Source organism: Silene latifolia, chromosome 5 (assembly GCF_048544455.1).
Source record: "Silene latifolia isolate original U9 population chromosome 5, ASM4854445v1, whole genome shotgun sequence".
Taxonomy (NCBI): domain Eukaryota; kingdom Viridiplantae; phylum Streptophyta; class Magnoliopsida; order Caryophyllales; family Caryophyllaceae; genus Silene; species Silene latifolia.
This window is the reverse complement of record NC_133530.1, coordinates 60,454,999-60,482,253: the sequence shown is the minus strand read 5'-3', so window position 1 is coordinate 60,482,253 and position 27,255 is coordinate 60,454,999. Positions and strand designations below refer to the sequence as shown.

Sequence of the window (27,255 nt, the reverse complement as noted above, 5' to 3'; positions counted from 1 at the left end):
TGTAACCCTTAGGGCATGAATCCACTGGTTATTCACATACCCACTGGAAATCAGACCCTTGACCTTACAAATATTCCTCCAATTCCAATTGGAATCAGCAGGAGGAACATAGTTATGCCGATCCGATCTTTTAAATATATATGATGCACCCATTGAACCCATAACTTGTCGGCATTAGTATACAACAGTTCACCAGTTTTCCTACACTTGCAATATTCCAATTTTCAGCTTTTATGACACCCAAACCTCCTTCTTCCTTCCTACAACAGACCCTCTCCCAGGCAATCAAGGGGGCCCTCTGATACTCAGACCCACCATCCCAAAAATAACTCCTGCAGATGGCCTCAATTCTCCTTACCACAGCCTTTGGGATCAAAAAAATGGAACCCCAATAGTTATGTAAAGTATTTAAAACAGAGTTAACTAGAGTTAATCTGCCTGCATAACTCAACTTTCTAGCCCCAATGCTCCTAATTCTGGCCACAACTCTTTCAACCAATATGTTACAGTCCATTTTTGTTAACCTCCCTGCCTGAATAGGAATCCCCAAGTACTTAAAAGGAAGATCACCTTCCTTAAAGCAAGAAATTTGAAGAATATCAGCTCTCACACTCTCTGGCACCCCCCTAAAAACAACTTCAGACTTAGCAGCATTCACCCTCAGTCCAGAGGTAGCAGAGAAAGTATAGAAAGCTCTTAGGAGAAGCATAATAGACTGAGTATCCCCCTTGCAAAACAACAATAAATCATCTGCAAATAGGAGATGGTTCAATCTCAAACTCTTACACAAAGGATGAAACCTAAAGCTCCATTTATAAGTAACAAAGTCCAACACTCTAGTCAGGTACTCCATACAAATGGTAAATAACAAGGGAGATATGGGATCCCCTTGTCTTAACCCTCTCTTACCTTTAAAGTACCCAAATATAGCTCCATTGAGATTTATTGAAAAGCTAGTAGTAGTCACACAAGTCATAATAAGCTGTCTAGTCTTCTCAGGGAAATTTAGAGCACTCAACATTTGATCCAGGAAACCCCACTCAATAGTATCATAAGCTTTCTGAAGGTCCAACTTAAACATACATCTTGGAGAGACATTCCTCCTATTATAGAGTCTAACCAAGTCTTGGCAAATTAAAATATTTTCCAGAATACTCCTTCCTTGAACAAAAGCTCCTTGGTTAGAGCTAATAATATCAGGTAAAACCACTGCCACTCTTGAACACAAAATCTTGGAAATAGTCTTGTAAATCACATTACAGCAAGCTATAGGCCTGAAATGTTTCACACTTACTGGCTTATCCACCTTAGGCATCAGAGTAATTAAAGTGGCATTTATCTGGTTTAATAACTGCCCAGTCACAAAAAAATTCAACACAGCAGCAGTAATATCACCACCAGTGATCTCCCAAGAATATCTGAAAAATTGACTTGTATATCCATCAGGCCTAGGGGATTTGTCCTTAGGAATACTAAACAGAGCCTTCTTTACCTCATCAGCAGTAACAGGTCTATTCAAGGCCTCCCAGTGACTCTCAGTACAACAATTCCCTCTTCTAACCACCTGAACATTGACAGGCTCAGTAAAATTTTGAGTGCCCAGTAACTCCATATAATAACTCAGGAAAGCCTGCTGAATATGATCTCCCTCAGTACAGATCTTCCCATGCTGATCCTCAATACTCAGTACCTTATTCTGCACCATTCTCTTCCTAATAGAGTTATGAAATACCTAGTGTTAATGTCTCCTTCCAAAGACCACTGTAGTTTAGCCTTTTGAATCAAAAAACTATCCCTTGCAGCAAGAAGTTCTTTCAGTTCATGTGCCACATCATACTCCTGCTGCATCAGATCAGTATTACCAGGGTTATCAACCATTTCCTTCTGAATGCTTTCCAACAGAACCACTGTAATGTTATAACTATTTTCAATATCTGAAAAGCAAGATTTGTTGATACTTTTAAGTAAAGGTTTGAGGGCCTTCAATTTTTTGATAACTTGAAACATCTTGGTGCCCCTAATTTGCCTCTGCCAGACATCATGAACTGATACTTTAAAAATCTCAGATTGTCCCCACATATTGAAATATTTGAAACACTTCTTACCCTGCAACCCACTCTTCCTATCAGATAGAGTACAAGGGGAGTGATCAAATAGACCAGGGGGATGGAAATGAGCCCAGTAATCACCAAATTCTTCAATCCACTCTAAGTTGCCCATAGCTCTATCAAGTCTACTATAGACTCTATCCACAGGATCCTGTTTATTAGACCAGGTGAATAAGGCCCCAGTAGCTTGGATATCCTCCATACAGCAAATGGACACACAGTCTTGAAACTGTTGCATCTCCACTTCAGTAGAGTTACCTCCTAAACTTTCAACTGGGGACAACACTGTGTTAAAATCCCCTAGCCAAAGCCAAGGAAGACTACAAGATCCAGCAACATTTTTGAGCACATTCCATAAACCTTGCTTCTCAGAAACATCATTATGTGCATAAATCATAGTCAACAAAAACTCCTTCCCATCAGTGGAAGAGGTCACCCTCATATGAATGTATTGAGCACCATACTCAAGAAATTGAATAGAGAAGCGAATCGGGTTTCAGGAAAACCCAAATCCTCCCCCCTTTATGCCAACTACAATTAGTTGAAATACTCCACCCATCACATAAAGTAGTAGGTCTCTTTAACAAATTACTAGGTTTTATTTTGGTTTCTAGTAATCCAAACAAGCCCACACCATTATTTTGCATAAACCATTTAACTATCTTCTGTTTATTCATATCATTCAATCCCCTAATATTCCAAAATCCCATACTATGCATTTAAAACCAATGGGGGGGATCCTTACCACTCTGACCTACACTCCCCTTAGGTGTAGCCAGTTTGTTCAAAGCCTCAATGAAAGTAAAAGGACCTGCACTGCCAGTTCCCCTAGTACCAACAGGCCCACCTTGCTTATTCATTCTCATTATAGTCCTTGCTGGAGTAGTTTTAACAGTACGAACCAGAGGAGGAAACACTTCAAGGGTGAATAACTGGTCCTGAGGTTCAGTCACAGGAGGACTGACATGAGCCTTCTGAACTGGTCTCCACACCTTCTGAGGTTTCTGTACCTCCTTGACTCTAGGTTTCTGAGTTTTCCTACATTTCTCCTTGACATGCCCCATACCCTTGCACACGCTACGGTGTAACAGTGCAACCATTCATACTCAACCCTAACATCCACCACTTTCCCAGTTTCATCTAGGAATTTCACTTTATCGGTAGAGCCCGGTCAACCCGCAACTCAACCATAACCCTAGCCTCGACTCAGACGAGCACGATCTTGATGGCCTTGTCCTTCTTCACAAACTTACCCACCAGACCTGCAATTTTTGGAAGACAATCCCCCCAAAATTTTAGAGGGATTCCTACCATTTTAATCCATACAGGCACTACATCCACTTTCGCCTTAACCAACTCAGCATCTACACTCCATGGCTTTATAACAATAGGTTTGTTATCAAACATAAAGTATCCAGAAGATAACAAAGCCTCCTTACATTCAGCAGATTGTAGACGCACCAAAAAAATACCATTATCCATAAACGAGACTCTGTCAACTTTAAACTCCTTCCAAACTTGATAAACATAATCCTCAATGATCTCCCATGGAGGGTTAGCACCAAGGATATAACAATAAACAGAGTTTTGCCAAAATTCTACCTCTTTATGAATATCAGCCTGTGAGAATTGCAGCATATCCCCAGGCTCGGTCTCCTCTGCAATGGGCTCCATGATAGGTATATCCTTGCCACCTTTCCTCATCGACCAACCAAGAGTACCTGGAGCCTCAGCAACTTCACCCAAGTTGAGAATCGGGATCCCATTTAACTCCCCCAAAGTTTTCGACTTTCGTGCATCCGCTGAAACAGGACCCTTAGTACTGGGAACCTGACTCTGCTTCTCATTCTTATCCTTAGATGAGACAGAGGAAGAAGCACCAGACTCCTTATTTGTATTCGAAGATTTTTTTGAGTTTTGTATTTTGTTTTGAGTACTATATGAAGCTAAAGAAGAGAATTGATTATCGCTAAATGTCATAACCGCCATTGTTGAGTCTGATAGCGGCTCTAAATTTTAGGTCATGAAAATCAAAGAAAATCGCCCTCTCTCTCTATCTCTAAACATTCTTTTCCCAGGTTTTCTTTGTTTGCCTTAATAAATATGCTTAGTTTTTACTTAATCTTTGGTTTGTATTATCCAAACCTAATAAAGCTATATGATGGAAATTATTTTTAATTTAGCTATATCAAGGGAATAATTTTTGTTTATAGCATTATGTAGGGAAAACACCCTTATAATCAAGCCTGTTTTTACTGCAACTTTATCTTAAAATTTGATCCCTGCAATGTTAAAGCTTATTATCGTAGAGGCTTTGCTTATAAACAGTCGAATTTCCTTAAGGAGGCTATGAGGGACTTTGAGCATGTTATACAACTTGACCCGAACAATAAAGAAGCTAATCGTGAGCTTCTTGTCGTGGTTGACAGATTGGTAGTGTACCCTAACGGGAAATGGGTTTCTTTTGGTTTTGACCCGTTGGACACTGCTAATAAAGGTAAGAAACCTCTTTTTAATGCTGATGCGGTTGACAAGTATGGAGTAGCATCTCTTAGTAATGTGACAATGTTTAGCAATGCGGTTGTTGATACTGATCGAAGAGATGAGATTAGTTCTGATAGTACCATGGATTTTGATAGCAATTGTGAAGCTGACCCATCTTTGCGAGCTGAAGATAAAGGCAGTATCTCCTATTCCTTTACCGCAAAACCTACAACTTATACTTTCTCCAAGAAAAAACAAACCATAAACAAATTACATCTTTCGTCTGAAGACTTTGAAAATTTGTTGCTCGGGAGAAATCTCCAGTTTTTTCACCTTGGATTCTTGTCTTATTTAAGGGTTCGCCCTCTCGTCTCTAAAAACTCTATCCAGACAGAAACTTCCCATGAAGAAAATTCAAGGGAAGCAGTAGTTTCTTCTTTTGTTCTTTTGTATGAGGAGCAATTTAAGAATACCGATTATAAACCTAAGAGTAATAAAGTTGGACCAAGAAGAGGTTATTCTTTAAGTGGATAAGAAAATACGACCAGACCTTTCTTTAGTTAATAAGGTCTCCTTGGCTCTGTTTCAATTTCCTGCGCTTAAAGAAAATTTTAGCTAGAGTCGTAATCGTAAGGTGGTTCATCCTTATTGCCATGGTCGTGTGGCTCGAGATGGTGTCAATTTGAGGAAAAGATCTCAGGTCACTACTGTCAATCATTCTGTTTTTCTTTGCAGGTACTTCAACACTGTTGCAGCGGTTAAATCGATTAAACGAAAGTTGGCTAATATGATTCAGTTTGAAGACTATTTTCATCCTCCATTTAAAAAGTGTCGTCTTTCTATTAATAACTCTTGTGATATTAGTAGCTCAGTTCATTGTACTTCAAGTAGCTATGGGGTTTCTCGTACCCCCTATTTATATGGTAGTTTGACTATGTAATATCCGTTTTTATAGTTTCTATAAAATAGTACACGTTTGTCTAAAAAAAAAAGTTTTGTCAGCGAGTTAGCTCGAAACCACACTCTCTTTACCTGTAAATCTTGCTTTAGACGGAGTATCCATCTTAAATCTTAAAACGAGTCAAATACTACCACATGGTCCTACTAGAGATAAAACTTTTGACATTTCCTGAACAATTTGCCATAGAGATACCTCCGTCTTAAACAAGTATTGTGCTTTTTACCACCTAAAATGTAGTAATAACTAGAGGTGGCAATCGGGTCAGTTCGGGTTTGAGTCGGGTCATATCGGGTCGGGTCATGTCAAATTCGGGTTGAGTAGGGTCGGGTTCGGTTCGGTTCGGGTCATTTCGGTCCAATGATGAATCGGGTCGGGTCGAGTTTGGGTCGGGTCCTGTGTTACCCAGACTCCTTTTAAAAGTGTCGTATCCGACGCGTAACCGGGTGTCGGACACTTTATTTTTATATTTAAAAGACACTTAGATAGAGTCAAACAAGTGTCTTGACCAGTATAATAGACACTGACACGACATTGCTATTATCTTAAATGTTTAATACTCCCTCCTATTCTAGATAAACCTCCCTATTCATAGGGGGCACTAGAATTAAGGAGAGAGATTAAAATAAGGTAAAGTATTGTAGTGGGGTTTGGTAATTGGAGAGAGGGAAGGTATTGTGGGGTATTATTGTGAGTGGATGATTAAAATAAGTATTGTTGTGGGGTAAGTTGATTAAAATAAGTATTGTTATGGGGTAAAGTGAGGTATTGTTGTGGGTAAGGTGATTAAAATAAGTATAAAACCTTACTAAATAAGGAAATAGATAAGGTATTGTGAATAGATGAAAAAGGAAAGAAGAAAGTTTATGTAGAATAGGAGGGAGTATCTTATAAAAATATTGGCCAATGCAATTTACAAATAGTGTTTTTTTAACATTGGAAATGATAAATAGGTTAAAAAGTTGAATTTCCCTAGTTGCATGTGTCGTCCACTACGGGGATATGTGATAAAATATTAAATAAATAACTAAATAACTACCTACTATTCCGGCTATAAGTATTCATTTCACCTTTTCCCATAGTTCTCTCTCTTTTTTTACTATTCTTTAATTATTTAACACTGAACCTAAAATTGTCTCTTCATCTTCGTTACAAAATTTTAAAAAAATAAACTCCAATTAATTCTATCTTCCGTGAAACTCCTTACTTCTCCATCGTTGTCGACTTCACTGTACAATTTCGAGAGTCGTGTCGCATAGCGCAATATTCCAGCCGTCCTAATTGTCGTATCCGGCGAAGTGTCGCGTCGACACCCGACACTTCACCTAACAGAAGTGTCGACGCAACACAGGTCGGGTCATTATCGGGTCCGCTTACTTAATTGCATTACTACAATTTTTTACCATTAAATTTAATTTTTAACCTATTATTTGGTTTAATTACTTCATTACTAAGTCAAACATAGAAATTTAAACACAAAATCACTTTCATTTTCATCAAAATTAAGCTTAATAATTGTCGGGTCATCAATTTAATCGGTCGGGTCAATATCGGGTCGGGTTCGGGTTACTAATAATCGATCGTGTCGGGTTAGTTGGGTTGGTTTCGGGTCGCACTATTTTTGGGTCCTATCGGATCGGGTTTGCTCGGGTCACTCGGGTCGAGTCGACTTACCAGCTCTACTAATAATAACCAAAAACATAAAAAGTGACCAGCACGCGCATTTCTTTCCTGATGGTGGGGCCAAATTTCCCAGCCTGCGTGGAGCCCGTTTTTCAAAATATTTTTGGAGCAAGCTCAATTTGCTTAAAATTTTATCACAAATTCTCATTGAAGACATGACATATCCGTCACAAGCTTGTGACGGATATCACTTTACCTCACAATGTACCCACTTTTTCTCTCTCTATAACACTATTCATGTGGTCCCCTTTCTCCACTAACCCATTTTGTTACCATTTTATCTCACAAAATATCCGCCACAAATGATAACCCGTCACAAAGGAGACCAATTAAAATTTTATTTATGCGCATCATTTTAGAAACAAATTCACTTAAAGGCCCGAATAATTGTCCCTTACCTCTTTGCATGTCTGAGATAAAGATCCTTGATGTCTCACGCTAGACTTTTGAGACATGCGATAATGAAGATAGAAACGTTCTCATAGTATTACGGGTTAAAAGAAAAAATAACTTAAATGAAAGTAAAACTCATCATTTATATAATTATCCAATTTTATGTTTGCCAATCTAGTAAATATACTTAAATCGAGCACGTTTTATGTTAAATTATAGGCTTAGGACCGGCAAATTCAAATTGAGGCAATGAACCTGAATTGTAATAGGAATAAGGCAGATTCACCAATCACCAGCGCCCAGATATCTTTACCAAAGTAGGGAGGCTAATCCGTCAAGAAACCTGGATATAGAAGTGAAGCAGTGAAGCTAAGTTTTAACCAGAGAACTCGATATGAACATGCTCCTCCTTAATGTATGTGTGGTACATTTCCTTCAATCAAAGAAACTATAGTGCATCAGACAAGGAAAAAAAAATATATTCCTAATCTAGTTCCCTCTTTTACATGATGTATTTTTAGTTAAATAAGGTACAGTAGTGGAAAAAAATAAAAAGTTTAGTTAGGAGGCGACCGCCCTTGCTAGCCCCTACCCACACACCAGATCCACCGCCACCTCAAGCCCATCTACCCTATACATGAAACAACCATACAACAGCGCACTCTCAAAATTATCCAAACTAACCCAACATGAATGGCTCGTTTACCAAGTGTAAGTCGGAGAATCGGGGAGGGTGGGGGGAGTTTAGTTCTCAATCTTCGATTTTAGTCTAGACTACGAGCATTTTTGAATGTTGTTAAGCAATTCTGTTATCAGTGATGACTGAAAAGCAACTAATATTTGCTTCAAACGGTCTCATCATACGACACTAGTCAAAGTTACACTCAGATTTTTGAGGTAATAAAATCAAAGTTAAACTGAAAGTAGCTATAAGCCCATAAGTATTTACGAGTAAAGTTTTCAAATGTTTCTTGTGATCTCATACAACGTTTAGTCATAAACAATATATACTCTCTAAAATATTACACTTGGCAAAAAGTAGCACATTGTTGAAAAATAAAATTTACATAAACAATTTTGCAGCAAAATTTGGAGGCCCACATAGACTCACTGTCGCACATGCCTAATAAAAACCATTTGAGCGGTGCTACTCACTACGAGTCATGACCTCTGTCCGGCAAAAAAAAGATGGATTGACCGAAACATACCTCCAACCTGCATTACCTTACACCACCCACCCCCACCACTCTTAAGAGCCTAAAAAGAAAACATAAAACAAGGTCTAAGAGCATTGAGAGCCTAAGTCTGAAAGACTGAGCCTGTCTCGGCTCTCACACATCCCTCTCCAGAAACATACTTGGCTGCCTATGCATTACTGCATATGTTTCATTCCTATCACACAACCCCTAACCCAAACACTTTAAACTTTGCATCCTTTATCATGCATTCGTCCAAGATAACTGAGAAACAAATTGATGAAAAAAGAAAGTCTCAAAAAGAACCTACTGCTCACAAGGCTGACGAGCGCTCCAGGGCAATACGAAACCTTTCATTGAAGTATGCCTGACATTCTGGCTCTGCTGGAGAAATGCCACCTAAAGGAGTGACTGATATCTGGAAATGACATCATTTATTAGCTGCATAACAAACTTATAATAAGCCATTTACGACGACTACGATAACAACAAGAATAATGATAATAAAACAATCATTCAAAGAACATACAAATCCTTCTTTGATAGCTCGGGCATCAACATCATCGTCGTCAATTTGGTGTCCGACTACCTACATGAGTATATGCACACCAATCAGAAGATAGCCTGAATTCCAAGATAATCAATCATAAGCAGAGAATAAAAGGAAACCAACGAAATGAGCATGATGATGCACCTATAATAAGAATTCCCTCCCCCTCCGTCCCGCTCTCAAACATCAAAAATATTAAGATAAATTAACGTACAAACACGTAGAGTGTATTTCTCAGTATTTAAGAAGTTAAAAATGATATCCTAATTTTATAAAATTGTGTACTTTCAAAGGATTACTGATAAAATGATTACCCAAACATCAACAAATTAAACTCTCTAGACATACGTCAAGCATCTCCAAATTTCTAGTCAGACAACACCCTAGAAAAAGAATTAGGGATGAACCCAATAGCTTTGACAAAGGAATTCACTTCAATCATAATCATGTAATCCATGACGAAGGTTTTCCCTGGCTGGAAATACAGTCTGACAAGAGAGATACCGAACACAATCATGTAAACCATGACCATGGTTGAATATCGAATTCACGCCACATATGCAACACTTCAATGATGAGCATTCTTAATGGAGTCAAATACTCAATATTCTTGAGCACTAAGCTATCTACACTTCTTGTATTGTGAAGTAAAAGTCGGTTAACACTATCTCACTATGGATCATCAAAAAACAACCTCTCTATTTTCAACATAACAGTGAGGTTGCGGAGTTATATATTGTAGCATCAATGTCACTTTCAGCTTCAGATTCATTTATTTTCAGAATATTCGGAAGTATCTATCACGCAAAACTTTCGTCATTGTTAATTTCAAAACACGCACACGCACATAGCAACTCACGACAATCAAAATAAAAAATTCCTGCTAGACTGAATGCATTATTGTCACTCTTATTCCTGATTCTAAAAGTAAGGCACTTAAGATAGAAATCAAGGACTCACTTCTCTCCTGAACAATAGTTCGCCTTGAGACACCGCGGATGCGTTGATCTCAGAGGTTTCTGAATTGACATCCATTTCCATTGTTGACAACATTTCTCCTCGTGTACCAGAAGTTACTTGCCTCCATCTCATTCGAAAAATACTTTTACCTTGCATCGTAATTTTGTAGCCCTGCACATATAAATATCGGTAAACTATATCACCGGTGATAATACACTAGGAAGTATTGATGCAAGCAACAATCCAAGTAATAGGGTCCGCTATCACCTAGCAGACTCATAGTGTACAATATGTACATAAGAACTTTCTAAATCACATGGGAAATTACTAGGAGTCTATGAGTTAGACTCCTGAGTCCTGGGAGATGGTCTGACATTAACATAATGTAAAAAAACCACAAAAAGAAAGAACCCAAAAAAAAAAGAAAAAAAAAAAAGGTTATGGACATGTCTTGTGAAAAATTCGCACAGACCGTCTCAGATGTGAGATTCAGAGAATTAAAGTTAGCATAAAACATACTCCTTTTGTTTCTTTAGCAACTTCCAAAACAAAATCTGGCACAAGATTCAAAAGACACGACAAAAACACAAATACTTGCGCAAGGCGTTTTTACATAAAACATTATTCTTAAACCACCTGTTATTTTATGTAACTACCCTATAAAAGGTGGGTACCAAGTAAATTTTATATGGCTGTTTAAATAAAAAGCGGGTTTACGGTATCTTCTTTTAAAACCGCCTACTAGGAATCCTTTTGCAACAAAAAGGATCTTGGAGTACAATAATACCCCATTGACTTTTCTCCGTTCTAATCCTACTTAGAGAACAGTCGGTGCTTTAGACAATAATTTCTCAAAAAAACAATTGAAAGATACCAAAGAACCATTCCAAAAGGGAAATTTAGAAGATATCGGACGGAGTACAAATTAAATCCAGTGATTTACATCTTGCTGCCATCTTGGTAATATCCCCGTCAAGCAAAACCAACAATAATAATGATGATTGACAACCCAAAGTTAATCCTGCAGTTGGAACTTGGAAGGTATGGGAGGTCCACATAAATGATGCAACCTCTCTAACCCGTAAAGTGGAACAGCAAGGTTGCTTACCCTTGACAACTTCAACAACACACTAAGAATTTAAAAATTAATAGAAAAGGCAACCAGTAAGATACATAGTTTAATAGGTGAACAAACAACAACAACAACAACAACAACAACAACAACATCAGAGCCTTAAAATCCCAAAATGATTTGGGGTCGGCTGACATGAATCATCCCTTAGAACCGTCCATCGGTGAACGCACACCTCAAAATGCAAAAATATAGAAAAGGAAAAGTGAAAAACAAAAGGGGAGTGAAACATAATACAAAAGCCAAGTTAAACTTGGGGTTATTTCACAAGAATAATCCAAACTAAGTCACTCCTTCTCATAATAATCTGAACATCATTTTAACTCATAATAAACCTATCTTTAACCATTCTCTTCTCAAATTAGACTAGATGACCTGCTACCTATCCAACCGGTCGCCTTTTGAACATGATTGCCTTTGCCTTCCTTTTACTCACCCCCTATGTCTTCTTTTTCTTCTTTTTACTGTAAAATTAAAACACCAAAACCCCAAAGCTTCCACACCCCACGACCACCCTACCCAGCACCACTAATGCAACCCAGCCACGACCAAGCTGTGGGACCCCTCTCATCTTCCCATTTCCGAACTCACTGCCATTTTCCGGTCACCCATCTCTTCCTCCGACATAAAAGATCTTATAATTACGGTGATTGATGGTTTTCGTAGATCGCGGCGGCTGAAATGTCGTCGGATCGGAGAAGTCGGTGACCAGAAAATGTCGGCGTACGAGGTAGTCTCTGAATTGAAAACGGGGACAATGGTGTTTGGTTGTCACTTGTCAGACCAACCAATTGCTACGTAATAGCAATATTAGCTCCACTAAACACCATTGCCTACATTATATTAGGTATCAATTCACAGCACTACAGCAGCCATACCTTGGGTACAAAACTGACACGGAATTCCAGCAATCAAACTACTCCTAAATAATTGAACAGGTAATTGAATAATTAGCAGAAGAAACTAGCCAAATTATGATATTGTTAGGATCAATCTCATTTCTCTCCTTTTCAAGATGCTTGAAATACAGTCACGTACCGGTTAATTGATTAAGATTTTTCTAGATTTTGATGAAATTGGGGGAAAGTTGTTGATTTAGGAAGATGAAGATTAACAAATAAGGGGAAAAAACCAGTAAAAATAGAAAAGAAATAAACCCCAAATAGTCACCTGTTGTGTAACCTATGATATCAGGTAAATTATGGGGTCGGTTTAATACAAGTTAAATGATGTCCAAGTTCGGATTTTTCTCAGTTAAACATTAGGTTGGATTAATATGAGAAGAGGGGGCTTAGTTTGGATTATTCTCATGAAATAACCCAAACTTATACTCCCTCTATTCAACTCCACACTACACATATACCCTTTTCATCCATTCAACTCCACACTATACCTTTCCTAAAAAAGAAATAAAAAAGACCATTTTATCCTAATTCCAACAACTTATTTACATCAAATGCCATTGTTGGCCCACTCCAATCCACCATAAAACCCCACCTTTATATTTTTTAACATTTTTAACCCCACCATTCTTTTCCCTATGTACTTTTAAACGTTTTTCTAATCCGCTCCTTAATACCCGTGCAAAAAGCATATGTGTAGTGTGGAGTTGAATGGAGGGAGTAGGTTTTAAAATCAATTTACGAATTTCCCTCCATTATGCCCTTTCCGACACCATTCCCTCATAAGCCCAAGAAATCTCATATCGTGCTATATCACTCTCAGTCATGTCTATTTTGGTCTCCCTCTACCCCTAGCAACCTTTCATGTTCCCCGGGTCTCCAGCCTCCTCCTCCTCCTCTTAACTGGTGCGTCCATAGGTCTCCTTCTCACATGGCCAAACCATCTTAGTCGATTTTCCATCATCTTGTCCTCTATTGGCGCTACTTTCACCTTTTCCCTAATCACCTCATTCCTTAATCGATCTTTTCTTGTATGGCCGCATATCCACCTCAACATACGCATCTCCGCCACTTCTCATCCTTTGAATGTGACAATGTTTCACGGCTCAACACTCGGAGACGTAAAGTAAGCCAGGCCTAATCGCCATGCGATAAAATTTTCCCTTTAATCTTTGGGGCATATTTTTATCGCATAAAAACCCTATAGCACTTTTCCATTTCAAACATTCTTGAAAAAGGCGAGATAATCTAAGGGAATACACATCAGCAGTTGAGCAATACATAGGACTGGCACATTTCTGTGATTGGTTGATGCTACATGACTAAGATCCTTTAAATACTAGAAACTGAAAACAAATAAAACTTTTCAACAAAATGTGAATAGCTTCGACTTTGGGAGTAAACTTAGAATCAAGGACAAGTATACTCATCGTATGACATAGAACTATCACAAAATCTTGACCCACAAGAAACGATAGGTAATAGAAGGGATGCATGTTGTTTGGTAGTTAAGAGTGTCATCACCAACAACATGATCTACTCAAGAAAAGCTCATCTATAAGAAAGTGTATTATGCATGATCATTTTCAGTCTATACGAAAGTACAGTGCAACCAAATCAACGGCAAATAACAAAAGCTTTATTGAGTGAGTGAGTGACTGAACATGCATGTCTCCGGATTCCTCAAGAGATTCATGATCGGATAACTATATAAGCGAGGAAGCTTATTGTCGCTCAAAGATTCAATGTCAGATATGGCAGTCTCTTTTCTAGGACATACCTTGTGACATCGGATATTTGTTGGCAGATCTATATTCAAAAAGCATCTTTGTGGATAGTTTTTATGTTTAATCTCAGCTAACACGGCATTTATGATAGGTAGACATGCATCAGCAGCCAGACTAAAGTCTTCAGTATTACTTACACCTTTAGCCCTACATCAAATGAGGGATAACATCAGAATGAAATTTTACTGTTTTAACCATGTCTTTCGAGCAAATTTTACTAGATTATTAATGTAGAAAGGAGCTTTATTTTTTATGCAGCATAAGAGACGAAAAGACACGCCTAAGTTGGAAGAAAAGAAATGCAAATCAAAGTACCCACTGAAATCAGAAAAGACGAATACAAATGCTTATGTCCAAAGTCCAAAGACCATTTAGTACTTTGACAAAATATGCGACACATATGACCAAAACAAATTGGACCTTCTAAAACAAGAGCCCAATGGTCTTAGCAAAGACAAGTCGGTTCATATACAGTTTCATGATCTAAATTTTTACGTGTAAAGTTCATTTACTTCTAGGTATAAGATCAGTCTCTTTATAACATCTACGATGCCATATGCACAATATCCATGAACTTCAATTTCTGGAATCTTCATTGGTTTCCCATCACTGGTAAGTGTTCAAGAAATTGATATTCATTGAATTGCCCAAAGATTTCAGACAACTTTCGGCCTCATAACCAAACAAAAGGAATAAGATATCAAAATCATTTAAGTCCCAAAAAAATAGATACCAAAAAACAGATTCTTACCAATCATAAGAGATAGATATCGCAGGTACTCCATTGAAATAGGCTTCTCGAGCCCCAGCTACAGTCCCAGAGTAAACACTTCAAATGAGTATAAATAAAGTCATTACCAAAAATCAAACTTTTACAGAACACAACTACTTGAAAGCTATAGCATACATTACAAAAGATTTTCGCTTACATTTAGGCGTTGCTTTGGACAGGGCGTAATTTTTAAAGGGGCAATCGAGGTCAAATTTCAAAACAAAGGGAAGAGAGGGCAAGTGAATGAGTGATGAGGGTGGAGGGAGCAATTGGTGGCGAGGCAACTATTATTCTTAATCAGGATAATGCATTCTAATGATTCAAAGATTTTAATTGTTACTCCCTTTATGGGATAGCTTATAGCTATAACCCTTCCTTCCTTCCTTCCTTCCTTCCTTCTCTTGTTATGTCCAGTACCACCACTAGCTTTCTCACTATAGCTCATAGCTGTATGCCCATATAGCATTATACCTCCATTACCCCATAGTAACTACCAGCAATCCAATCAATTATTTAACTTAATATGTCAGCAAAAAATAATATGCCCAAGTTTTAAAAAATCTTCAAAACCATGACGGACAAATGTTAAATCAGTAGATGCATGGCCAAAAAAAAAAAGAAAGGGAGCCGAGTATTCATAAGGTTTCACCTTCTCATCCATTGTTATGCCATGCGAATTAATGTTTTGTGAGACATTAAGTAATATGCTCACTTAAACATTTCATTTCTATACCTATGCATATTGAATTGTAATCCCTTCTCAAAATTAGTTTCCTACTATCATTTTACACCAAAACTCTTGTAAGCAAAAAGGCAATACGAACACACTTCACTATGTGAATCCACGATGATTAATTTAATTTGATTGATTGTTTTCTCCAAAGGCTGAGCCTCACAGGTCATATAGCACAACCATACTTACTGCCAGGCACTCTATTTTAGTGGGCCGAATGCCCGAATGTTTAAATAGTGACAATGTCAAACACTTAAGGTAGTTGTACATAACTAGCATAATAAAAGCATGTCTCACATGTGGTAACCACAGTTACTTCCAATATTTATGCCACTAAGTACCTGTAAGAAAACATAGAGAATGTTAGCGCCTTTTGGGTTGTTATGGCTCATGCACAACATAAAGTCATAAACTCATAGCATTCAAACTTTCAGGTGGGAACAGTTTCTAAAAAACGTGGTAAACAAGTAGATTGAATCATGTTTCACACCCTGATGAGATTTTACTGTCCAGTCATTTTAGGTCTCTCGCTTTCGAGAGCATGAACGTGTCGGCTTCCCCAATATTTCATGCAACATAGCTTGTTGGTTGACACATTCCATTTTGAACAAGCCAGAAGCAATTTCCACTCAAATTTATTGCAACGAAATCTATACTTATCATCTTCTCAGTTAGTCTCTTCTTTAAGATGTGGCAAAAAGAAACCCTCCAAATAGGGAAGGAATGTGAATGAAGGTGGAGCCATGAGCCACTCCATTCCCCCTTATTATTTACAAACTTTTTTGTTCCCACAAATTTCAAGCATTAGTTAGCAATGACTCCTTCAAAATGAAAGTTCAGGCTAGGATAGGCTATATTTCTGCAGTATCGTATATTACCTCCCCACACAAATCTAAAAAGTGTTTTGGATCAGACGCTTGCCAAAACGATTGTTTTAAATCTTTTAATACAGAAGAAAGAAAACTTGTGAGAAGAGAGAAGTATTAAAAAAGTCATATTATCCAGTTGTGACAACAATTTACCCTAGTACGTCAAATGCTCTTGCGTATACCTAGTTAAGGGAGATTGTGTGTACACAGCCTAATCCCTGTCTGAAACACACATATCCATAATGAACACTGTGTCAGCCGAGTATGGAGTACACGCCGATTAGTTAGCCATTTTACTCTATTCCATCATAGCCCAAAACAAGAGAATATGAATTTCGCTCCTTTGAAGATGGATGTTCAAGAATATATCTTCCATTAGTGGAATATTTAGTATGAACTAAAAAACAATGATGCAGCTGAAGCTCATCCTAAGTCCATCAAATCATTTATGGAGTATATTTTAAGCAGTTTACTATTCCACCTTCACTTTCTGAGATAGGAGGAGCTAATAGGTGAAACCAATGGAAGCGAAGACTATGAATCCTACCAGATCAGGAGTTGATGGAAATAGAACATCTGAGAGGCCCAAAGAAGAACAATCTGCCGGTGTTCCTGCAATATGTGATACTGGAATAATTAGTTGTCAGATCAAAGAGACAACCCAATTTCCTGCAAATAGTTTCTTAATTGGGCAGGGCACAATATTCCAGGGTGAATTTGTCCGGAAGTGTAAACTGGAAAACATATAAGAAGCTAAACACTTAATGAAGCAAACAGATTTCATCCTAACCCCACATCCAGAAGGACAAATCTACTGGAAAGCACTTAAGCAACACTGCAGCTGCATTTTGTTGGTTTTGTATGATACATATTTTTGAAAATGGCCTGGAGAAAAGAAAGACTGATGTAGATGATCGGGTTCTTCCAGATATCTAATTCAAGATACAAGGGTAAACTTGAGGTTGCAGTCAGTATGATAAACCTAATACTACATTTTTACGTCCAGTTAACCCAGCTGTTGAATACTTGACAGTTCACACTAAGACAATTCTAATAATCTGATGATCACTCAGGGACAAACAAAGATGAAGGCATTAGCCAAATGATAAGAATATAAAGTATGTGACAGCCAAATGATATGAAATTACCAGAGACTGCAAATGCTGTGGCTCCCTCAATCTCCACTTGCTTGACAGCCAAATCATGACGCCATGTGATGCAATGGCTAACAGCTGATTTCTCCCTGCGAAAACATTTCTTTTTACTGGTACAGCGGCTTTTGAGAGATACATGTACATACGACTGTAATGCGCTTTCAAAGTCACATATCATTACGGGATTGACATTAATGAAATTGAGGAAGTGGTTAGATTGTAAAGGTAGGAGAGGAGAAGTCTGAAGAATCATCAATGAATTGGCGATAATAATAATCAAATGTTAAAAAGGAAAAAGGAAAAGGACATACGAATCAGGAGCACAAACGCGAACATGGAAAAGGTTAGTGGAGACCAGGAGTTTAACCAAGGCACGTAATCCTGGTGCGTCTATACCATCGTCATTCGTCACCATTATCGTCGCTTTACATGCCATTCTTCTTCTTTTCTCTTTTTTATCAATCAAGCGGGAGAAATTACGCTTTCCAGGGAATTTAACCAGTAAGTGGATTATACATCCGATGTACTACCACAAGTTTTATACTTTCTGAGCATTATAATAAAGTTTTTGAGCTTTGTTTTAAAAATTATGAGTCTTACTATAAAGTTTTTGAGTTCATTCACTAAAACATTAAGCTCAAAAAAATTACAATAAAACTCAAAAAAATTACATACAAACTTACTTATATTTGAGTTTTGACGGAAAAAAATTAAAATCTAACTTATTAACTTTAATAAACTCAGAAAAAATACATATGCTCAAAAACAAATAAAGTTTGAGGTAATAAGCTCAGAAAAAATACAAAAATGCTCAAAAACAAGTAAAATCTGAGGTAATACATCCGATGTATGTTCCTTTTTCTCGAATTTAACACAGGAATGTTTTTTTTTTTTTTTTTTTTTTTTTTTTATTCAGGGTATATTGAAGTATCAAATTCAGTTGGAGATTAAGACACGTTTTTGTTAGGGTGGTGTTCATTCATGGACGAATTTTACTCTTTTATGGATGAAAATGACCATTTTACCCCTTTAATTTCAACTCTCCAACTTACAATTTACTCTCTCTCACCAATTCGTCTAGAATTCAACTGCCTCCCTCTCCCAGGCCTGCCACTGCCTTCCCGGCCTCGGCTAGCCGCCGACCACCGCCTCCTTCTCTCGCTTCCCTTGACCTACGATGCCCACCACAGTAATTCCCGCCCCGTCATTCATCATCCACAATCATCAACGTCGTCCCCTACTACACCGTCCGGTCTTGACGACCTCCTCAGACCGGCCACCGTCATTGCTGTCTACTGGCCTTGATATTAAAGAAGATATTCTATTGTTGGGGACAAAGAAGCAAAGAAACTTCCTATTGAGAAGTCGGGTTTGGTGACGGTTCACAGTGATAGAATTAGGTGCATCGGCCGCTTGGTGTGCATTCACAGTCCCTGGTATAGAAATCACAAAGAGAAGCATATGCGATTACTGCAAGATTTAAAGATTCAGATGCTGAGCACAACATCAGTTCTTGTTTCTTTATTGATGGCCAGTAGACACCAAGCTGCCGACCTCCTCATGAGTCATGATGTATGTTGATTGTTTCAGGCACGGTAGTTTAAACAATAAGCTGACCACCAGATTATATGCATATGAAGCTTTATTCTTTCTATTGTTTTCTCCCTCGTCATCACTACCTAACTTTTTACTGCTTCTTTTCTATCCCTTTTCTCCTGTGTTTCCTTATCCATCATACACATCACCCTACCCACCGTCTCACCTTTAGATATTATTGTCCCAATAACGTTGTTATCCCCTTGTCTTATCTTTGGAAAGGGATAGGATTTTTTTACCTTGCTTTACCAATTTACCCATCTTCATCTTCCTTTACCGGTTTTCAGTTCACATATTTACATTCAATTTCGCTTTTTCCCTTTCAATATTTTCAATTACCTTGCAGAGATCATTGAAGATAGTATCGGCCCTCTTTTGTCCCTTCCTTTAAATTTAGAGTTAATCTTACCTATATTAATTTTGATCAATCCTTTGTGCACTTTCATTGACCAAAGGAAATTGATATTTAATTTGTAAGTCAATTCTTCATTATGATAATATTAATCTTTTCTACAAAGACTTAAGTTAAACATTATTAAGGTTTTAAATAAACGTTCTTCGTCTTTTTGAAAAAGCATCCGGACAATATGAATATATAATCATTTCTCCCTTCTCAAACTTGTTAAATCAAAGAAATGGTAGTATTTTGGTTTTTCGTAAAATCGCTTGGGATTTTGACGAGGGAAGAACATAAAATTTCACTTCTGTTCCTATTTGGATTCGTGTTCACCCCTATCCCGCCTTTACAATTTCGCATCCACGGTCGCGGATTATCTTCTCCAACATGTAGGTGATGTTTTTGAAGAAGAACATATTAAACGGGACTCCCTCCTCGGCCATATGTTAAATTCCTATTTTATATATTATAATTAATAAAATTAAGAATTCCCGGATGTTATATTCCTTCTACGTGAATTTGCATCCATAATAATTGGGTTTCGTTTGGATTTAATTAAGGTGTTTTGATTAATTTTGTGAGAGAGAATTAGAGGAAATTGTGGGACACAAGCGCATACCATGGAAACCTTTCTTTTGAAAAAGTCTAGAAAAATTAAAATCGTCCATGAATGAGCAACTACGCAGAACTTCAGGGTAATGGAATATGGTTGAAAGGTTATTTACGGACAAATGCAATTCTTTACTCAAACCTTATCAAGGGCCTTCCTTCCACGATTCAAATATAAATACGCATGTTAATTCAACTCAAATGGGACGCCCTTCTACTCGTTAATGCTTCATCGTCTTCTTCTTCTTCTGGCGTGGGTTTTTATGCGTCTTCGTCTTAAGATTCGGTCGAATCAACCTCCTCCTCCAATATGTTTTTGGAGCTAATCGAGCAAGACGCGAGGTGAAGCAAAGCATTGTGTATGGTGTTGTGTCGACCCTCGAAACATAATGAGAAATGACACTCAATTTTAATCTTGTTATGATGGCAAAATCATTTAGTCATAAAATAAATTGCAAATCTTATGCATGCAAATAAAACTAATGGAGACATTCCTCAAATAAATTTTCATATTCGCGCACCAACAAGAACCCTTCGAGGATGATTTTGTTGATATTGAGCAAATTCAAGTAAGATTCTCCTTTACCTCAAGAAAAACTGTTGATGCTAATATTATTTAACTAGTAATAATATTAATCATTTTTTCCAACCTTAATCTTTGATTCTATTTAAAAATCGGTTTCAAGAGGGAAGATTTTGAGTTTTTCTTCCAAGTTCATAAGATTAGAGCAAATCTAAAAATTTCTTACACTAGCGTCTTCCCCTTCGTTTGAGATGTCCGAGGGAAAAAGTTCTCATTTCGATAGTCCGAAACGTCGTCCTCTATGTTGAAGGGAGTATATGTGCCCAATGCATGGGCTCGTTTTTTTCAAAGAACAACTCCAACAGAATTTAGGCTTGTTCTGGCTACGATTAGGTTTCATCGCTAATTTTTCCACTAAAACGGAATTTTCATACATACAATATAAAATGGAAACCTCTAGGGGCTTTGTTCCTTCTTTCCCAAATAAGAGACTAAAGATTTCAATGTATTTTTGGAGGGTTTCAAGTCCCGCTTATATTCTTTTTGACTAGTCGATCATGCGCAAAAATTTCTTGTTGTGTTTCGCCACCAATAGCTCAATGAAGATTTTCTCCTGGAATTGTAGGGGACTAGGTGAAGCGGACGCCCCTATATTTCCGTACATAAAGTGGTCCGTTCAATACTATGATATTTCCATAGTCTTTCTTCAGGAGACTAAGTGCTCCCTCGCGGATAGTGTCTGTAAATCTAGGTCTCTTAACATGCCGAATTTTTGTGGTACAAATTCGGCAGGTTTAAGTGGTGGTTTGCTTTTACTTTGGGATGAACGATCCGATGTTGTGCCTCTTTTTGTGGATCACAATTTCATCCTCTGTAAAGTTGTAGATCATAGTTTGAGCTTTATGTGGTATGCTCTTTTTATATATGGTGTGTCTTGTACTGAGCTTAAAGAAAGTTTTTGGAATGATATGAAGCACCTCTGTTCGGTTTATTCTCCGCTTTGCTTGATAGGTGACTTCAACCAGATTGAACAACAGTCAGACAAAATTGGTGGCTCCTCCACCATTTCTGGCTGGAATGTCTTCTTTGACTGGCGTATCAATACGAATCTCTCTGAACTTCCTTTCTCTGGCCCTCAGTTTACTTGGGCAAATAAAAGAAAAACATCAAGCCTTATTTTGGAAAGATTAGATCGGGGATACGCATCACAAGATTGGCTGCTCTCTTATCCACAGGCTCATATTAAAAATCTTAATATTTTCTTGTCGGATCATGCGCCTATTGTCCTTGATTTATCTCCTCCAACCATGAAACCCAAGCGTCCTTACCGTGTTGATATTTGGTGTCTTAAACATCCTGAGATCCAATATCTCGTCTCAACTATTTGGAATAGTTGTTTTTCGTCTTCTGTTTCATCTTCTGTTACCCAGAGACTTGCTCAAATTCGTACGGGTATTCTCAAATGGGTAATTCAAAATCGCTATCAGTTCATGATGGACTGGAGTTCTATTTCTCGAGATTTATCAGCCTCTGCCTCTCGCGTTCACGACTGCTCAACTGGCAATATATATCTTCGTAATCTTTCAACGGCTGAAAAAGATGTTAATGTTCAGCACTCCTACTGGAAACAGCGAGCAAAATCAGATTTTCATTTACATGACGGTCTTCCAATCGTTGTTTTTTTTTCAATTGAAAAAAGCAATGTTTAGCCTTTGAGAAAACTTTGGTTAATCATCTCCTTAAAGGATAGTACCGGCTCCTGGACGTCTTCTGATACGGATCTTTCGCATTTAATTATGCATCACTTTCAGAATTTATTTTCTTCTTCTCAACAAAAGCCCTTTTTCTGCGCCCTTGATGACCTTGTCTTTCCTCAGTTGGATAGCTACCAGAAAGCTTATCTTTCTCAACCCTTCAATGCTTTTGATGTTGAAAAAGCTTTCTTTGATATGAAGTTCGACAAGTTGCCTAGGATGGGTTCCCACCCAAGTTCTAAAATCTATTTGGCCTATTATAAATTCAATGGATATCACATCCGCCATTCTTGGGTTTTTGAATAATGGTCTTCTACCTCGGAAACCTGAATAATACGTCATATTGTTCTTCTTCCAAAACACTGACTAATCACGATTGTATTAAACACTTTGCTTTACTCTTTGTAATGTCATTTACTTAAGGGTAATCTTTATGGCTTACTTCTAAATGTATTTATCGCTCGCAAGATAACTCGATAAAATTATCGAAGTGCCAAAATCAATGCTCATTTCCTTCCGGTCGAGCAAATGGAATCAATCAAATATGTTCAATTTTTCTTGGTCACTAGCTCTTATGAATTATATCAATCAAGACTTCTTATTGGGAATCGTTGTTTTGGTGCGATCAAATTAGATATGAATAAAGCTTTTAATACTCCAAAAGTATTGGCCATTTTTTTGTTCAATGTTCTCAAGAGGTTTGGATTTCCTAAAGCATTTTCACGTATAAAAACAACTCGACTTCTTAAATCTTGTGTCACATGACCTCAAAAAATGTGTTAATTAACATTGATGCACCCCTTCTACTCGCATTTTTCCTCTTAGGATTGGTAAGAATCTATAAAAGGGTGATCCCATTTCACCTTATCTTTTTATTCTTACCATGGAGATCCTTTCTCTTATGATTATTAAGGCGGAATCTCACAAGGCTATTGAAGGTATTAAACTCTCCAGAAATAGCCCGGCTATTTCTCACTTACTTTATGCCGATGATGCTCTTCTATGCTTCCGCTTATCTCCGACTAGTTGCGAGTCTTTAAGAGATATCTTGAGTTCTTTTAGTCACATGTCGGGTCAGATGATCAATCATCAAAAGTCCTATGTCAAGTTCAGTCCTAACACACCTGAGGACTTCCGAGAGTTTGTTATTAATATTCTAAAAGTTCCTTCAAGGCAAAATTTTGGTCTTTACCTCGGAGCTCCTATTGATCTTGGCAGGAAGAAAACGTCTGCTTTTCAGTTTTTATTGGACAAGATCTCGACTAAAATTCTTTCATGGGGTGCGTCTACTTTCTCCCAAGCTGCTAAGATACTTCTTATTAATTCTATTCTGATGGCATCTATTGCTCATGTGGCGTCCATTCTCCGATACCTCGCATATTACGAAAACTTACAAAAAGATCAATTATTTAATTGATTTGTTCGATTTAGTGGAAACAATCCTCAAAAAAAACGCGCTCAAAAGGATTGGTTATCTCCGGAAAAGTTGATTGAAGTCCTACCAAAATCGAGGGTGGACTTGCTATTAGAAATATTCGTATTTAAGAGAGATTAAGCTCTTTTAGCTAAGACATTTCGGCGTTGTCATCATCAACATCTTTCCTTTGATTCTCACGACTAAATCGTGATTCCTTGTACAAAATTCGAAAGATTTCCCTATCCCCGCAAAGATTTCAAAGTACTGGAGCGTCTTTCGCCGGAAAGGTGTTGTCAAAAAAAATGATCAACCTCCTCTCGGATGGTTTTGCTTTTGGAAGTTTGGAAACGGGAAATTGATTAATATAAAAAATGATATACCATTAACTGGATTCTTGGTTCAAGAAACCTAGTCTTAGGTCTTTGTCATCATTCACAAAATTTAGGTTTTTTGGGACCTCATCCTAAATTCGATCATCTACATGGAATAAATCTATGGTTTTTAAGTTTTTAATCACCTTGATAATGGTCTCCGCAAGAAAAATCGTGGTGCTATGAGCTCCCAGTGAAAACCTCTTTTGTATCTTAACGATTTTATTATTGGAAATCTATGCACTTAAAGACGGACTATATTCCTTTAAATCCAAAAACTAGCTACACAATTACTCTATCGTTACATTCATCTTCTATATCATATTCTAATCATCATCAACCTCAAGTACACCCGATTTCCAATGGTCTCGATTTGGCGCCTCCCTTGTCAACTCGTATAAAGATTTTGTTTAATCGGAAAATTGTTAAAGAAGCATCTTGCCCCACAACGGATGTATTGATTATTCAGAGGCTTGGGGTCAATCCGTTTGCTCTCTCTGTCATAAAGAAGGTGAGACTTTGAGTCACTTGTTAGGTTTAGATCGTCATTTCTGAAATTGCCAAACATATTCAATTCCATTATTATCTCTCCTCGGGAATCCGTCATCTTAAGTTTGTTCTCATATTTCCTTTGTAGTCTTTGCTTTGGTTTGAAAATTTCTTCATGAAGATTACATCACCCGTTTTTCATCCGATAACTGCTCCTTTTACTTTTTTTCCCTCTCACTTTGTATGCCATTTGGACGCATCGGAATAATGTGATTTTTCAAAATAATTTATGCCCTTCAAGATATTATCTCAAATTGTCTATCCAAAAAACAACATGATTTCAAGAATCAAAACCTGCTTGATAAAGAACAGGCTCCTTCTTCTTCTTCCCTTGAAGATCCTTCCAATGATAAAACGAGGTTTTTAGAAGAAAGACCAATGCCCTTTGATCTTTTTCTCACGATGCTTTTTTAATGGAGGTTTTTAGTAAGGTTAGTATGCTTGGATCGTTTAAAGTCTAGAACAATGATAACTCGTTTGTGATATTTTTAAACGATCTTGCTCTTCCCATCTTCAAATACACATTATAGCTCTGAATGAGGCAATGGATTTTGCCTAAATGACTCCAAGGCAAATTCTCTTAACAACGGGATGCCGATGGAACCCTTATCAATATAACTGTTGTATGATTCTTTCAAAGTTTGTGTTCTACTTTTAGAATCTAGTAGTATTAATCGTATCAAGTCCTTTCTCGCTTGTAATAGTTCTTGGCATTGTAATGGTTATATGTAAGCACTCTTTTATTATATGAAATAGTACACAGTTGTCTAAAAAAAAAAAAAAAAAAAGATAATTTTGCCCAGGAAAACTGAAACTAGCCGGTGTAGTGAAGAGTAAATTCTGCAACAATACAAGTATTGTATTAATGACATTGACACAGCCATTGTGTTTAGATATTGAGGAGTTGTCCCAATATTGTTGTTTCAGAACCTCTCTTCTAAGTAGTTATGGAAAGGGATAGGATTATCCTATCTATAAGTACGTCCCCAAGCGGTGAACAAAGATTTTAATTGACACCATGATCAGATAAAAAGATAATGCATGTTTGAGATATACAACTTGATATTCCATACTAATATCAAAGCAAAGACTCTTGAAATTAAATCCTAGTATGACCTTCCTAAAATAGAAAAACTAAATATTTTTCAAACAACTCTCTTGTCCCTTGAGATCATTGAAGATAGTATCGGTTTTTGTCGTCCCATGTTTTGTAGCAGAGTGCATCTACAAAGTCTGGTGGTATGCCTTTTAAAACGCTCGCATTTGATGTATAAATTCGTGTTGTGTTGAGTTGCTAGCTAGCGATTTCAGTTGTTAATTTGTAAGTCAATTCTTCATTATGATTACATTAATTCAGTTCTACAAAGACTTAAGTTAATATTTTTTTTTAAGATTAGGGGTTGTTAAATACAACCTTATGTCTTTATAAAAAGCATACACAGACAATATGAATATCATAATCGTGTTTCGAAAATTACATCAAACTTGTCTAAATCAAAGAAATGGTGAAGCAATGGACAAGCCATACAGACATACTGCCACGAATCTTTGACGAGGGAAGAATATAAAATTTCCAGCCCAAAAGTATTCAGATGTCGTGCCTCTTTACCCCTATCCTGCCACCACCACAACAAACGATTTCGGATGTGTTTCTTCTAACTAAAAAAGCTATAAACGCCATCTCTCACCCTAATTTCAAATAAATTCAAAATTTAAACAAACCCTATTAGTGTAAATAAATTCCCCTATTTTATATATTATAATTAATAAAATTAAGAATTAAATTTATTACTTGATTGATACGAGAATTTGCATCCATAATAATTGTGTAAATTGACGGATTTAATTAATTTGGTAGATTTGATTAATTTTGTGAGAGAGAATTAGAGGAAATTAGGCAAAGGGCATACCATGGAAACATAATGAAAAAAAGTCTAGAAAAGAGTAAAACCCGTCCATGAATGAGCAACTACGTTTTTTTATGTCTTAAATTATAAGGGTAATGGAATATGGAATGAAATTTCTTATTTCAACTTACACAAATGATTGTTTAAGACAGGTCAAGGAAGCGAATCCGTCATCCTTTCGTTGCCAAGGATTGATTGGAAGCAAGGCACATGTCCTTATTTGGTGCCCTTATGTCGAGGTTTGGGGAAAGCTGTTGTTTGAAGTGAATGCTCAAATGGGAGAGTAGACCGTTAATGTTGGATATTTGGATATAAATATATATATATATTATATATATATATATATATGCAATATATATATATATATATATATATATATATATAAATTTACAAGTTTTGTTTGGAGGTGAAGATCAAAGCATATTGTGTATGGTGTTGTGGCTAGCTTAGA

At 37.2% G+C, this 27,255-nt stretch overlaps 2 protein-coding genes across 4 annotated transcripts; one reads left to right on the top strand and one right to left on the bottom strand.

Annotated features, from left to right (window-relative positions):
* Positions 1-7,699: 7,699 nt before the first annotated feature.
* Positions 7,700-18,174, bottom strand: LOC141657457 (uncharacterized). 3 transcript variants are annotated; one of them, XM_074464706.1, is made up of 10 exons: positions 17,993-18,174; positions 17,676-17,770; positions 17,075-17,139; positions 15,956-15,999; positions 14,905-14,982; positions 14,147-14,300; positions 10,333-10,503; positions 9,352-9,411; positions 9,133-9,240; positions 7,700-8,074 (listed from the first exon to the last, which is right to left on the bottom strand). In XM_074464706.1, exons 1-9 carry the CDS (start codon positions 18,115-18,117, stop codon positions 9,136-9,138), a joined length of 897 nt encoding a protein of 298 aa, XP_074320807.1. In that variant the 5' UTR covers positions 18,118-18,174; the 3' UTR covers positions 7,700-8,074; positions 9,133-9,135. The 3 variants fall into 3 exon arrangements, with proteins under 3 accessions (XP_074320807.1, XP_074320808.1, XP_074320806.1); XM_074464707.1 differs by having other exon boundaries at positions 7,700-7,969; XM_074464705.1 differs by having other exon boundaries at positions 7,700-8,059; positions 17,993-18,173.
* A 5,269-nt stretch (positions 18,175-23,443) lies between these two features.
* LOC141655424 (uncharacterized) lies at positions 23,444-23,977 on the top strand. The gene has a single exon (XM_074462505.1). It carries the CDS (start codon positions 23,444-23,446, stop codon positions 23,975-23,977), a length of 534 nt encoding a protein of 177 aa, XP_074318606.1.
* Positions 23,978-27,255: the final 3,278 nt, after the last annotated feature.

What these genes read in the sequence shown, in the direction of transcription:
- LOC141657457 (XM_074464706.1), bottom strand. Translation starts at nt 18,117, where the DNA reads ATGGCATGTAAAGCGACGATAATGGTGACGAATGACGATGGTATAGAC. An exon ending in CGCGTTTGTGCTCCTGATTC is followed by an intron (nt 17,771 to 17,992) that starts GTATGTCCTTTT and finishes ATGTTTTCGCAG; the next exon opens with GGAGAAATCAGCTGTTAGCC. An exon ending in AGTAACTGTGGTTACCACAT is followed by an intron (nt 14,983 to 15,955) that starts GTGAGACATGCT and finishes ACTCATTTGAAG; the next exon opens with TGTTTACTCTGGGACTGTAG.
- LOC141655424 (XM_074462505.1), top strand. Translation starts at nt 23,444, where the DNA reads ATGGAGATCCTTTCTCTTATGATTATTAAGGCGGAATCTCACAAGGCT.